The 15,943-nt window shown below is 42.8% G+C and overlaps 1 protein-coding gene across 2 annotated transcripts in view; it reads right to left on the bottom strand.

The window, feature by feature from the left end:
* Positions 1-1,827: 1,827 nt before the first annotated feature.
* Positions 1,828-15,943, bottom strand: part of PKD1 (polycystin 1, transient receptor potential channel interacting) — a 280,745-nt gene continuing 266,629 nt past the window's right edge. For both annotated transcript variants that reach the window (XM_082261257.1, XM_082261258.1), the window contains exons 40-46: positions 15,811-15,936; positions 14,065-14,239; positions 13,628-13,915; positions 7,142-7,276; positions 5,068-5,382; positions 2,978-4,915; positions 1,828-2,006 (exon numbers count right to left, since the gene is read on the bottom strand). In XM_082261257.1, the coding sequence (XP_082117383.1) occupies positions 4,274-4,915; positions 5,068-5,382; positions 7,142-7,276; positions 13,628-13,915; positions 14,065-14,239; positions 15,811-15,936 (1,681 nt within the window). In that variant the 3' untranslated portion in view covers positions 1,828-2,006; positions 2,978-4,273. The remainder of the gene's footprint in view (positions 2,007-2,977; positions 4,916-5,067; positions 5,383-7,141; positions 7,277-13,627; positions 13,916-14,064; positions 14,240-15,810; positions 15,937-15,943) is intronic.

The raw sequence follows: 15,943 nt of genomic DNA, 5'->3' as shown, positions 1-15,943 counted from the left end.
TGGAATTTAGTGACATCACCACCTCACAGTGAAATGATAGCCTGCATTTTTATATGTAGATGATGGTTTCAGCATAATGGTACCATCAACACGAACATCAAGCAAATAATACTTAGACAGGAGGAGCCAGTCTCGCCATGACAATACTAGTACTAGTCTGTGCCTTAAAGCCAATATGCAGATTCCCCTATTCAGGTATAATACATTATAAATATATACAAGAGCACACAGTACATCATTTAAATAACTCTGGGGATAATAGTGCTCTGTACCTCTATCTACATAACTGCTTCATTGGTTACGGCGCTATGAAAATATAGCGAATACTACAAAAATATACAAATTTCCAGCCTGAGACCAGGTCATGCAGGTTGGCAACAAGGAAATGTTAGCTGAGCTTCGTAATAAGTAAAACCATCTCCCACTGACTGACTATTAACAAAGGATTAAAGGATAAATTCAACTTTTCAAGAATGTTGCCTATGCAGTCAAGGAGGCCCTAGTGGGTTAAAAAAAAAAAAAATCTACACAGTTGTGAAAAATGCTGAAATAAAAAAACTTCAAGAGTTAGCATTCTCCCATCTTGCCTTGTTGATGGGACACCTCCAGAATTACAGGAATGGGTGCTCTCCCTCATTCAAAACCCAGCACATGCATTGTGGGCTCTTTCCCCCTTGAGACCAGCGGTATTCCCCCCATCCTGCCTTGTTGCTGGGATCCTCCAGCCATTTTGTGCTCGCCCCCAGCATCAAAGGAGTAGGCGCCTCCCCCTGTCACAGCAGCAGCCGAACTTCGCTTGCTGCAACTGTGGCAGAAGAGAGTGCATGGCACATGCACAGAGCTTTAAACAAGAGAGAGTGCTTGTTCCCGAGATACTGGGGGTGACTGCCTAATGACTGGAGCTTATTAGCAACACGGCAGGATGTGGGGATTGCCAACTATGACAATTTTTTTAATAAAACCAACTGGGGCCCTACCGCGGCAATATTTTTTTTTAAAAGGTTAACTTGACCTTTAAGTTAATTTTTGAGTACAGGTTCTGCTTAACAGCAAACACAGTCTGCAAAGCTCCAAATCATCCAGATCCTACTCTTATTGAGTATTAAGAATGATTGCCCTACTCTAAATTGTTTTTTTTTTTCAAACTGTTCACAGCCACCATAGATCAGTCACCTTTGTTCATCCTGCAGAAACATCCACTTAATAAGCTGAAACCCTAAAAAAATGGTTGGCCCACTGCACAGCACAACATACCTCCTGCCTGAGAGTGAGAGATGGTTTTAAAAATTGAGGTATTTTCTACTAAAGTACCTGTAGAGAATACTAAACTGCTCTTTTTGCATACCTCTGGCCTAGTTATACTTGAAAAAGCATTTGTTAAAGTGCGAGGCGCTCCATGCAAAAAGCCGAAACAAAAAAGGAACATGTATATGTGGCAAAAATAATACATTCAGAAACAGGCAGGCATAATATTCGTACCCTTAGAAGAATGTTATAATGGTACTGCATTATCATAAGCTCCCAAACAACCTTTACATTGAGTGTTTTAATTTTATGAGTGTTACTTTCGCCCTTCAAGGCCATGTGGTCATTTTAGTCCTAAAAGAAGTTCTCCGGCCTTGGTATTATTTAAGTTACCAGATGACATCAAACACAGGGGGTTATTTGTTATTTACTAAAACTGCAGAGTGTAAAGTCTGGTGCAGCTCTGCATAGAAACCAATCATCTTCCAGGTTTTATTGTCAAAGCCTAATTGAAAAAGCTGAATTTAGAAGCTGACTGGCTGCCATGTACAGCTGCACCAGATTCTGAGTGCGCTGGTTTTAGTAAATCTACCCCATAGTGTCAACCACCAATTTGCTTCCAGAAGTAAAATGTATGATTGTGCAACCTGTCCAATCACTAGGTAGCCTAATATGGCCAGTTCCTAGCAAAGTTGACTAGCTGCATTCCAATGCATTTTACCTCAATGCCTAAAGTGGTTTCTGTGTGGTCAAGTATATCACTACATATATAAGAGGAGTAGAACTGAATGGACTTTATTGGCACTATAACCAGACAGTTAAGTCATAAAAAATTTAATATTTTATTTAGAAAAATGTTATAAACCATATACATATGTATACCACCACAAGTGCAAGACAAGAAACATCAAAACACAATTTCTTTTGGGTGTTAGTGGCACTGTTTTCTGGACTCCTGCCCTTTTGCCTGCCCTGTGACCACCGGCATCAATATCTACACAATGAAAAAGTAGTGTTTTCTCACACTCTGCTATCAATATTGCTATATTGGTAAGAAAATATAGTCAAATTTATTTCTATGTTTCATGTGAACTATATATTTCGATATCTGTGTATGCTCTTTTTAAAAAATATTTTTAATGGACTCCGTATGAATCTGAAATCCTCTTTTTTTTCTATATCTTTATAGAATTATTACAGTCTTCACATAACTCCTGAAGAAGCGCACATCGCGCGAAACATGTAGAGTATGTCTGTGACTGAACTATATTACTGAGCACCGAGCCTCCTAAAACCGCCATCGTTGGATTTGGTCCTAATTACCAATTAAGTTTATTGGGAACAGCCTCAGGGTTGCCTGTCATTCCTGTTTTGTATCAGGGTTTTAGATGTTATATTTTCTCCAATAAGGTGGTTACGGAGGTTACGGTTATACTTACAAATATATCAGTATATATGTATGTTTTTAAGATTCCGTTTTTGACTTAATTGTGTTTTGATTTTTCTTGTCTTGCACTTGTGGTGGTATACATATGTATATGGTTTTTAACATTTTTCTAAATAAAATATTACATTTTTTATGACTTAACTGTCTGGTTATAGTGCCAATAAAGTCCATTCAGTTCTACTCCTCCTATATATGTTTCAATTTAGGACGCGGCACATATTTACCCCAGTGTGCACAGCGTCATCCTGTGGCGACACCAGTTTTTCTCTGATACAAGTATATCACTAATTTTTTATTAACTAAAGCGTCCCCTGGGGTTAACAAATACCCTCATATTTTTTTCCCATTCTTTTACCAGAAAACACAAAGTATTCAGTTAATTAAGCTAATGCTTGGAAGGAGCTTTGTCTGTTATTTGCTTTAGAGAAGTGTTCCCTGCTTTGAAAGAAAAAGAAATAAAAACACTTTTGACAAAGGTGCAACTTTTACACATCACCCTCTAGTGCAGATCGGGAGGATAAGAGGGCCTTTCATACTTCGTACTCAGAGGTTAACGATGTGTCTTGTAAACTCAGATGTAGTGTTAAGGCAAGCAAGCCAAGGTGCCATGTCCTATCTGCCAATCAGAACGTTTAAATCTTATCCACACATTACAAGTCCCTCTATGTAACCGCTTCAGTCTCTTCTCTTAAAGAGTTCTTGCCCTCTAAGTGCACAGTGAGAGTCTACCTCACCTCACATTCCTAGAGCATATCTGTATATCTTAGCCAATTACAATTCTGGTTCCCTTTTTTTCCTGGCCACATGCTCAGGTTTTAGTATCACTACAGTGCAAAAGGGAAACGGAAGCTCTTGCAGCACCCTGAATAATCTAGGGACCCTCAAGGACTGTTGTACTATCCCAGGACTGACCAGCATGTCCTTTGAAATACTCTGGTCCCTTTTGAAAGCACCATCAATACGTTGCAAGGAGCCTCTCCTAAAATTGGCTGGACATCAGCGTACTTCTTTGGTCCTTCTCATTGCTTCATCATTATAGGCTGCTTCTTGTAGATCAGTGTTTCCCAGCTCTGTAGTCTAATGAATGTCAACAAAACAGGTTCCAGGACAGCCAGCTGCCACTTAAAAAGAGCAAGCCACCAGGGCTCAAAGTACACTTTCATGCTTAGTGTCACCAGGACACCCTAACATGGTTTATTTGTAAGCCACCAGGGCTTACACTGAAATACATGTAAATCTTGCAAGCCACCAGGGCTTAAGAAGGAGAGATTCAGGGCTTTAAGGGCCTCCAGGGCACAGAGCTTCTGAAACAAGGAAGACAAACCATTTTTGTTGATGTCAAGCTTGGAAACACTGATAAATATTGTATCAAAGACCTTCAATGTTCATGGGTCCATAACAAGAGAGCCATTCAATAGCCTACATTAAATCTTGCTGTTCTCCAGATGATTTACAGAATCAATATCTGTAACGATATCCAGAAGTGTTCTCAACACTCCTGGACATTTGGAAAAAGCTCAGTGGAGTGGTAATCAACTGCTGAGATCAACTGAATAAGAACCCATGGATTAGTGGCTTCCACTAACTGACACTGGGGTGAACTCTGTTGTGAGCCCGCACTGACTTTCTCCGTTTGGTTTGAGAGGAATATGATAACTGCATAGGAATAAGTGCTGGTTCTTCTGCCACCACCTTGTCCACTGTGATGACTTTGCTTGCTGAACTGTTCTCTAGTGCTTGAGAAACTGTGGATGGTCGTGGAGCCAAAGAGTTCTTGCTGACTCTCGGGTAGGGTTCGGACTTAGAACTTCTGCTCTGTGTTGCGGTGAAGCTCCGGTTGAGACCTGTAGTCACTTCTGTGGTGCATAATATTTTTTGAGTTGAAGCTTTAACATGTTTTCTTCTCTTGGCTGCTCTTCCCCGTACTTCTTCCAGGCTTCTCTCAATTTGATACACCTCCTCTGTGGTGGTGTTGACTACATCAAACTGGGACAACAAGGTTTCCAGCACAGGTAGCAATCTCTGCATATTGGCATCCACCTCTGCTCTCTCCCTGGTGTTCATGGCACTTAAAGTGTCCATCTGGCTAGAGATTGTGGAAAAAGATGAAGAAGAGGAGGTGTCAGAAGCAGCGCTAGGAGTGGAACCTCTAAGTGACTTTGTATCGCTGGAGGAACGTGAAGGAAGAGGCTCCATACCTTCGAACCTCACCTTGTGACGGAACTAGAACACAAAACAGGAAAATATAAAGAAATGTGACACGATCGGCTAGGTCATCATCTATATTTTTTATAAACCACAAAACTAATTTCTATTTTAGGAAACAGATTTTTTACGGCAAGTAGCACAAATGACGTCAACTTTGCTTTATGTACCTCTTTCACCTTGCTGACACCCATCCATATCCGTAATCTCCTAAGAAAAAGCTCGACCATCTCATAATCCTGGAGTTCGAATGCTGGTCTGAACATGTCAAGTCGAACCTGACGGTAGTTGTTGACCAAGATGGCTGCAAAGAACCTCACTAGGATCCACAGCTCCAAGACCAGGTAGCTCACAAAGTAAAGGCGGTGTAAGCAGGATGAATATGGAAAAGGAACTTTCAGACTAAAAGCACCGCGTGCCACAGAGAAAAGTGAGAGAACGCTTGAGCTGAAGCTGTGAAAACTCTCCCAGGAGGAGGAGAAAAGCTGTGAGGAGAAAAAGAGATGCATTAATATACAAAAACTCTTTCCTACAAGAAGTGCACTTTCAGTGAGTACATTTAAAATACATTTTCAAAATTTACCTGAAAATCTTTGAAGTACCATATATTTTAAAGGTTAAGTACCGTATTTTCCGGCGTAAAAGACGACTGGGCGTATAAGAAGACCCCCTAATTTTCAAGTTAAAACATAGGTTTTGGGCTATACTCGCTGTATAAGACTACCTCCCTTCCGAAGCAAGGCAACACCATTGAAAAACATCAGATTTCTCATAGATCTCCAAGGTACCCCAAGTACTGGAATACATGTAATCTCTCATAATATCTCCAAGGTACCCTAAGTATAAGTATTACCGGTAGATGTAATCTCAAGATGCTGGCTGTGCGAGAATCCTGTACTGGTATACCGTATGTACCGTAGCTTCGGCTACATACAGTATACTGTGCTGAGCCAATCACGGAGAGCGATGTATTCTATTATTTAATGCAAAGCCTGCTCGGATTGGCTGAGTCAGAGAGGCGGGTTGATGTTACTCTGCCAATCCCAGCAGGCTTTGCATTCAATAATAGAATACATCGCTCTCCGTGATTGGCTCAGCCCGGTATACTGTATGTAGCCGAAGCTACGGTACATACGGTATTCCGGTATAGGATTCCCACGCAGCCAGCGTCTTGAGAGATTACATCTACCGGTAATACTTACACTTAGGTTACCTTGGAGATATTCTACTCGGCGTATAAGACGACTCCCCATTTTTGGAGGATTTTTTTGAGGTTCAAAAGTAGTCTTATACGCCAGAAAATACAGTATGTGCCAAATTAAAAAATAATTACAGAAGATACAGTCTCTCAATAGCATCACCAGTGTTTGTTTTTTTGAGTCCCCATTAGCATAAATGTTATTGATCCTGCCAGTAGGACCATTATTCTATCACTTCCTGTGACAGGCCAAGCTGTCCAGCGAAAGTAGCAGTTACAGAGGTTGGGACAAACCACACAACATTACAGGGATGCTATCAATTATCAGATTATACTCATTCTGTTTAAATGTTTTTGGGGAAAACAAAATGCCATAACTGCTTAAAGGGTTAGTTCACCCTTACCAAAAAAAAACAGCCCATGCAGATAAGAGATGTCTCTAAATAAAAACAACCTGCAGGTCTGACAAAAGTTGAATAATACCCTTGCCGTAGGTGTAGGCCATTTACATACCTCATGAAACCTGACTGGAATACTCCCAGGACATTGCTAAGTTAGGCCTAGTCATTACAGCTCACTTCCTCCATCACAGGAGTGAGCTCTCCCATGGACTGTGGGCTCAGAGATACTGCATCAGGGGAGAGAGATAGCGCGTGCAAGGGAGTTTTAATTGGAGAGAAAGCTCCCTCCTTTGATGGAAAAAGTGAGCAGTAATGACTAGGCCTCATTTAGCAACGTCCTGGGAGTATTCCAGTCAGGCTTCATGAGGTAAGTAAATGGCCTACACCTATAGCAAGGGAATTATTCAATTCAGTCAGAGCTTCACAGTTTATTTTTATCTACAAACACTCTTTACTGAATAGGCAGATTTTTGTAAAGGTGAGCTAACCCTTTAAAGCCCAATTCCAAGCACCTTTGGCTATAAATAGCCATTATTCCAAATACATTACATTAAAAACTATTATAATAAAGCTCAGATGTAATAGTTTCTAAAGACTAGACTACATGACATTTTATTGGATGTTTTCTAGTCGCCAGATACTTACCAGAAATCCTAGTTGAGCATACACCAGTAGCAGTCCTAATACCGCCCCAGCTGCGGCACACAGCTCCCTTATAGACAGGCTCAATGTCTTCCCAAACATGGACCACTCTCGGATGAATCTCAGCTGCTGAGCGGCCTGGAAAAAGCAGAATGTGTTTACAGGATATTTTCGGTTTTATTTTTCTATAAATGCTTGGATAGATGTAAAATTATCATGCAAAAATTATTTCCTTCATGACCAGGGGAGTTTTTACATTTTTGAAAGGTGACATTGGTCTAACAATAGCATTTTTTTTTTCAGCCTACTATAGTCATTCTAAAGGGTTATTAGTAAAATATGTCAAAACATCATATTAGAGAAGCTTTTTTTGTTTGGACCACCTACTGTATACCATGCCACAGATGTTTTTTTGTTTCGCTTAAAGACAAAATTGGGCCAGGGCCCCCCACCCTCTCTAGCTAGTTGTCTCAGTAATTGAAAAATAAACAAAAAAATAAATAAATGGCCCCAATAATCATTAGAATCCATGATCATGTGTTACACTGGGTTCTCTTTCTCGAACGCAGAGTGGGAAGACCCTCCTTGTGTGCTTACATTGCTGCCTACAGGGCCTGCGCTTCCACTAGGCAAATTAGGCAGCCGCATAGGGAGCACTGCCACCTCGGGCGCCTGGCCCCTGGTTTCCCTACTCACTGTCTCCCAGCGACACTCTGTACATTTTCAGTGCAGCCATGTAACTCTCTCAGGCAGACACTCAATCTGACCAATCACTGATACTATCATTAAGGCGCCGGGCAGCGCAGAACTGAAGGACATGTCCCGAATGAGTCTCCTGATAGAACGGAAGCAACATCCCTGCCGCTGCATGCGCCTTTATTATCAGTGACACTGTGCCTGCCTGTGTATTAACATGAACATTTTTCATTGGGACCAACAACAGGATCCTTGAACACTCCAGCCACAGGGTGGTAACACAATGACAACAGGGCTGTACATATTTTTGCAGGAAAAAAAAATGTACATTTATTATTCTTTTCTGACTGCAAAGCATTGCACCCATGATCAGTGGATCATGGGTGTAATGTCAGGCTCCTGCAGACAAGACCTGCAGCTTTCAGCTTGTACCTCTGTACAAGCTGTCAGCTTGAAAGCTACAGGGCTTGTGAAAGATCTTTGAGTGCATTCATCAGCGTCCTCAAAGATCACTGAGAACTACAAGTCATCTGTTGCAGTGGAAGATGGGACCTGTAGTTCTCTTATTCACAGATTCCTGTGAATAAATGATGCAGAAGGATAGGGGGGGGGGGGGGGGTTGTGGGGAACTAGGGGTAAGGAGGACATGTGTCCTATAACACCTGCAGCCTGACAGCTTTAGTCTCTTGTGCCTGTCACTGTACAAGTCACAATGGCAGCATCTGATTCATTCTTCAAACAAATCCATGTGATCACCATGATTGGATTTAATGGTGATCGTATGATTGGAATCAGAGCGGTTTCTGATCACTAGTGTTGAGACAAGTGCTGCTGTCGATGATGGGCTCCTAGTTTCAGGTCCCTTGTTCTATAATGGAATGTAGATTAATGTTCCCTCAGCATCATATTCAGAGATGTTATCTTCAAACAAATGGGTATACTGGCGCAAGAAAAAGAAAGGGATACCAACAGTTGCTACCATATACAATAAAGTGTTTATAGCACATATACACATGTAAAGTCCATAAGAGTCCATATGTTTATAAAGTCCTAGTGCACTGAAGGCTGCTCTGCCACAAGTGAGAAGAGAACTGTAGAAAGAAGACAGGTGCCACTCTAAGTGCAGTAAGGCAAGTTTAATAAGGTAAATCAATACACACCAAATACTCACAATAGAGTAGGTGAAACAAGGCAGTGTATAACATGTAAGCTGGTCCGTCCATGAGGTAGGTCTGTCCGGGTGCCTCAACCAGTCAGAAGTTGTCCACTGAGGTTATCCGCTGTAGCCGATGGATGTCGGCACTTCCTGAATACTGGGGACACAGAGGTGGACTTCCGGCGACACTCCCCCGGTCGTGACGCAAGGACGTGATGACGTAGGCAACGCATTATCGGAACATGCGCTTCTTCCTCAGGCCTCTATAACGCCATCTTGAACAAGGGAAATATATAGAGGGGACGCCCTCAGACATCCACTGGGTCCTAAAGACCAGTAATCACTCCACTGAAATACAAATTAGGCCATTTCATTCGTATTTTAGTGGAGTGAATACTGGTCTTTAGGACCCAGCGGATGCCTGAGGGCGTCCCCTCTATATATTTCCCTTGTTCAAGATGGCGTTATAGAGGCCTGAGGAAGGAGCGCATGCTCCGATAACGCATCGCCTACGTCATCACGTCCCTGCGTCACGACTGGGGGAGTGTCGCCGGAAGTCCACCTCTGTGTCCCCAGTATTCAGGAAGTGACGACATCCATCGGCTACAGCGGATAACCACAGCGGATAACTTCTAACTGATTGAGGCACCCGGACCGACCTACCTCATGGACGGACCAGCTTACATGTTATACACTGCCTTGTTTCACCTACTCTATTATGAGTATTTGGTGTGTATTGATTTACCTTATTAAACTTGCCTTACTGCACTTAGAGTGGCGCCTTTCTTCTTTCTATAGAGATGTTATCTTGCAGATAGCTGAAAGTAAAGCCAGAGACACATGTACCCAAAGTTGGCTGGTTCCTGCTTTCGGTACGTGTGTACTCCTCTCTGTTCAACAGAAGCCGGTCTAACGTAGCTAAGTATGTACATTTTTAAAGAAGCAGCAATTTTGGCAGGATGAATGCAATGCCAAAATAAACAATTGGCAATACCCCAACCCAACTCAGTATAAATCTAAGCCCTTTCTAGGGGACGCACAGGCAGGGGTCGCACAGGCAGGGATTGCATTGGCAACAATCATCTTGGATAAAGTATTACACTTCGGCTCAGCACTTCAGTGAATGCACAAAGCGAACATCCAAAAGCAGACAACTGCAAAGCACTAAACAGACTACAGGTGACCTGAGTCTCTATACAACTTTTCTATCTCTCATTCAGTCTACTTCTCAAGCTCACCACCCTGTATTGTGCAATCCCTGATTCTCCTTCTCATATTTGCATCCTCTCGCCTAAAAATTTGCTCTCCTTTAACCCTCTACTCCGCCCCACAGCTTGTATATATCACCCTCACTCCTATCCTCACCTTATTACTGCCCTCATCAACTCCTGCTGATTCTGAACCCACACACCAAATAAAACTTCCAGGACACTGAGATGTGTCCTCCCACATAAATCATACTCCCATATCACCTCCCTCACCTTTCTGCTTCTCCTAACCTCTGGAGATATTTCCCCAAATCTTGGCCCTCCATCATTTACCTTGGGCCAACATACCCGTCACCCCCTATCCTCTGACACCAGCTGAAATCCACACAATCTGGTTTATATCTCCTACGCCCTCTGGAATGCCCACTCTGTTTGCAAGATACTCACCTCTGTCCATGACCTATTTATCACAAACTCCTTCAACCTGCTTGCAATTACTGAGACATGGCTTCAAGAATCTGACTCTCCTTCTCCTGCTGCCCTCTCCCATGGTGGCCTCCTGTGGACTCACTCTCCCAGGCCTAAAGGACAGAAAGGAGGTGGGGTTGGAATTCTCCTTTCCCCTCAAAGCACTTTTCAGGTTCTTCATCCACCCTTTCTCTGTCCCTCTCCTCATTTGAAGCTCATTGTATTTGTCTTTTTTCTCCAGTTTCTTGAGAATTGCTGTGATCTATCGGCCTCCTGGTCCGCTATCAGGCTCCCTTGATGACTTCCCTGCCTGGCTACCCTACTTTCTCTCTTCTGAAATTCCCACAATCATTCTTGGAGAATTCAACATCCCTGTTAATCTTAACACTCCTGCTACTTCTAAACTTCTGAGCCTAACCTCCTCTTTTGACCTAAAACAATGGACACATGCTTCTACTCACTCTAATGGCAACAGCCTTGACCTCATGTTCTCCTACCTATGCACTCCTCAAAACCTCTCCAACATTCCATTCCCTCTCTCTGATCACCACCTCATTAGTTTCACTCTCTCCTTGTCCTCCTCCTTACTTTCCAACTACCGTACAATTACCCGTAGAAACTTTCGCCATCTTAACCCTTTAATTATTTCTTCTGCTACAGATTGTCTCTTCAACACAATCTCATCCCTGTCCTGCCCCAACATAGCCACTTCTGTCTACAACAGTTTACTGTCATCTGCCCTGGATGCCTTGGCCCCCCTCACTACACACAGAATCAGGCCCCGACCGCTGCAACCCTGGCAGACAGACAATACCAGAAGCCTCAAAAAACGTAGCCGCGCTCTTGAGCATCTGTGGCATAAGACTAAGTCACAGCAAGATTTCAGCCAATATAAATCTGCCCTCCATAAATACAATTCCTGCCTCCCCACTGCCAGACAGACCTATTTTATCACTGTCTTTAACACCCTCTCACACAGTCCCCTTCAACTCTTTTCTACCTTCAACGCTCTACTTCGTCCTCCATTACCTCCACCCACTAACTTACTCATGGCCCAAGAGATTGCCAATCATTTAAAAAAAAAGATTGATAAAATTCGCAAAGAGATCTTTACACTACAGATATCTCCCTCACCTCACACTCCTTGTCCTCCTGCACAATCAATACTTCCCTTGTTTAACCCAACTACTGTAGAGGAAGTCACTAAAATGTTTTCTAATGCCCACCTAACTTCCTGCCCCCTGGACCCTGTTCCTTCTCAAATACTACGGTCACCCTCTGCCTCTATCCTACACTCTTTACCTCATATCTTCAACCTCTCCCTCTCCACTGGCATCTTCCCCAACCCTCTAAAACATGCGCTAGTCACTCCCATACCAAAGAAAGCCTCACTAGGCCCTACCAATCTTAACAACCTAAGACCCATCTCCTTACTCCCTTTTGCCTCCGAACTCCTTGAACATTTAGTCTACAACCGCCTGAGCAAGCACCTCATTGAGAATAACCTTCTTGATCCCCTTCAGTCTGGATTTCGCCGGCAGCACTCCATAGAAACTTCTCTACTAAAACTTACAAATAACTTATTAACAGCTAAAACCAATGGTCACTACTCCATACTTTTACTCTTGGACCTCTCTACTGCCTTTGATACTGTTGACCACCCCCTCCTTCTCAAAAAACTCTATTTGCTTGGTCTCCGTGACTGTGCTCTTCATTGGTTCGAATCTTACCTATCTCCCCGCACCTTCAGTGTCACTTACAATTTCACTTACTCCCCTGCAACTCCTCTTACCGTTGGGGTCCCCCAAGCTTCTGTCCTTGGACCGCTACTATTCTCGATCTACACCTCCTCCCTGGGTCAGCTAATAGCCTCCCATGGCTTCCACTACCATTTCTATGCTGATGACACCCAAATCTACCTCTCTACCTCTCAGCTCACCCCATCAGTCTCCTCCCGCATCACTGATCTACTAACAGACATATCAGCCTGGATGTCGCACCACTTCCTCAAACTGAATTTATGTAAAACCGAGCTCATAATATATCCTCCTCCACGTGCCCCTTCCCCTGAATTCTCTGTCAAGATCAATGAAACAACTATCAGTCCTTCCACACATGCCAGGGTGCTAGGGGTAACCCTGGACTCTGCACTGTCCTTTCAGGCTCACATCCAATCCCTGTCCAAATCATGCCGCCTTAACCTCAGCAACATCTCTAGAATACGCCCCTTTTAAACCAACGACACCACCAAGATTCTTATTCACGCCCTGGTTATCTCTAGCCTAGACTATTGCAACTCCCTCCTCATTGGATTACCTTTACATATCCCCCCCCTTTCAGTCCATAATGAATGCTGCTGTGAGACTCATCCACCTTACCAACCGTTCAGTGTCCTCCACCCCTCTCTGCCAATCTCTTCACTGGCTTCCGCTCACCCAACGAATAAAATTCAAAGTACTAACAATAGTTTACAATGCCATCCGCAACTCTGCCCCCAGCCACATCACTAACCTGATCTCAAAATATCAACCAAGCTGCTCTCTTCGGTTCTCCCAAGACCTCCTGCTCTCTAGCTTCCTTGTCACCTCCTCCCATGCTCGCTTCCAGGATTTCTCCAGAGCTTCTCCCATTCTTTGGAACTCTCTACCCCAATCTGTCCGACTGTCCCCTAATCTATCCATCTTTAGCCGAGCCCTGAAAACCCTTCTCTTTGAAGAAGCCTATATGGCTACTAACTAATACACTGTTTCACCTTCCCCATCAGCTCATCCCCCACAGCTATTACCTTTTGTATCAATTGACCCTCCCTGTTAGATTGTAAGCTCTAACGAGCAGGGCCTTCTGATTCCTTTTGTACCAAATTGTATTGTTACTGTAATGTCTGCCTTCATTTTGTAAAGCGCTGCGCAAACTGTTGGCACTATATAAGTCCTGTATAATAATAATAATGTCAGAGCTCACCTTAATGGTTAGAATGAAAAGAACACAGGCAGACAAGCTGTGGAAGGTGGAGCTCAGGAACGCAACCTGTTGAAGACTCAGGAATGCAGCTCTGTCCTTCAGGTACCGGTCCCACTGTTCATCAGCCAGGCTGCCCAGACTAAGGTACACGACCACAGTACACACTGATAATACTGTCATCAGCCACTGGATGTAGTTCCATGAGTGGGCAAAGTATTGGTGTCCCTCCTTCCTTATGACCAGACAATCAGAGAGGACAAAGTACACCACAAACATCATTAGGAAAACCTGTGAAAAAAAAAAAAATCAACTAAAGGACACAGATCCAAAGCAAAAATCGGAATTCACAATTCAACGATTTAATGTTGGTAAACAAGTTTTACTGGTTTGTATGCCCATACTGCAATGTAAAAAGTCATCTATTCAATAGGACGTACCATCATGACCAGAAGAAGGTGGGGTCCGCTGCTTAGGCGCAGTAATGGAAAAGCATGGATCTCAACAGATGGAAGAGTTCTACCCGCCAGAGGGAACTCCAGAAGAAGCATCACTGAGGAGTACAGGTCAACCCCAGGACTGTACAGAGAGAATTCAACAAACAACGCCCCCGTCCTGCAGGAATAAAACATGAGCACACAGGGAAAAAGGCCTTAGATGGTTCACCAGCATATTTACACAGGCAATTCCTAATACTGCAGAGAAACCAAAATACCCCTCGCTCCCTTCACAAACAGCACCAACTGCAAGTATTCTAGCTAAAAACAGGGAATGTATAAATCTTTTCATATATATATATAAACTCTTTATTAAAGGCCAGGAGTAAAATATATTTCTATAAATTTGTCAGGTAAATATGAAAATTTTGAATGTGAAAATGTTATATTTCCTATTTCCAGCCAGAAAGTGGAGCTCACATTCTGACATAATTACCAGGCAAATTTTAACTGCTCTGCTGATAAAAGCCTGCTGTTTACAGTGCACGATAATTTAAAATCTACTTGCACACATGCCTAAGTCAGATAGGAGTGATTCACCTCACTTCCCTTACCCTCACTACCTTCTCTGTAACCCTTCTTTTAATTAAAGTAAGACAGTCTGAAACCAAACAGCTTCTTCTGTGATTTAGTGTAGTGGAATTCATTTATAATTTTTTCGTAAAATAAAAAGGTCTGGTCACCTGTAAAAGTACAGCTGCTTTCCAAACCCTGCTATCCACTCAAAAGGTCCTATGCAAATTCCTGCTTTCAAAAATTCCCACTTCCACAGGACAATCCTCTGGCCTACCTATAGACCCTGCAGGCTGCATGTAATCTATCCATGTAATCTTACCTAACTGCAAAAACTTTGCCAACAGCAGTGACTCCATACAAGGCAGGCATGTTTGTCTATCATGCATAGTGCAAGCGAAGTTCACTGATTAAAGGGCAACCTTTCCAAGTTTAATCATGATTCCTCGAGCAGTTATAGATCATTCCTGGAGGAATCCTTTCCAACATAACAAATTAAAGTTTTTTTTAATTCCTATATAGCTATTCAATGCATAAACACCATCCCATGGCAGTGTTTCTCAATGATTTTTCAGTCGAGGCATTCTTTAAAGTTATGTATTGAAGCACCCCATTCTAAAATGGAAAAAAAAAATAAACGAAACTAATAGTTTTACTTAACGCAGCAACATCCACAAATGTAAGACACCCAGCCTTAAAGGTGATTTATTCTTCCAAAGCAAATACACTTTTGCATATGGGTACTGACTAGTATTTTAATGTTTCTCTTCTCCCTTAGTTTCTCTCCCTCATTCAACTAATGTGACCCCAGTTCTGATGGAGATGGGCAGGGGAAGGGGCACACACGGATGCTGTGAAGGCACCCGACGTCCTCCTTTTCAACCGATAATGTCATTGTTTGTTCGAACCCTGGCGGCTAGAAGGTTGTAACTGTGCAAAATTAAAACCCGTGTTTTTGTGTAACTAAAACACGGGCTGATCCACCCACTGGCTTGTATACAATTTTTGGGCAACTTTTAGGCATTTTGCCAAGGCACCCCTGAAGAAATCCGAAGGCATGCCAAGGTGCCATGGCATCCTGGTTGCAAAAAGGCTGTCCCGTGGATTATATTCTTAAAGGGGCAACTTTATAAAAGAGAGCAGATACAAGAGAAATGCACAAGGCATGCTACTTACAGATTATCAATCCAGTGGTCTTCCTGGAGTTTCCCAATAATAGCTTTGTTCTCTTCTAAACTGACACCCAGCTGCTGAATATACCCAGAGCTGTCATAGAAGGACAAGTAACCCCAGTACCAGGCTCTAAAGA

Source organism: Pelophylax lessonae (assembly GCF_965119305.1).
Source record: "Pelophylax lessonae genome assembly, chromosome: 6".
Lineage (NCBI taxonomy): Eukaryota > Metazoa > Chordata > Amphibia > Anura > Ranidae > Pelophylax > Pelophylax lessonae.
The sequence above is the reverse complement of the archived record's forward strand: the minus strand, read 5'-3'. Positions and strand labels throughout refer to the sequence as shown.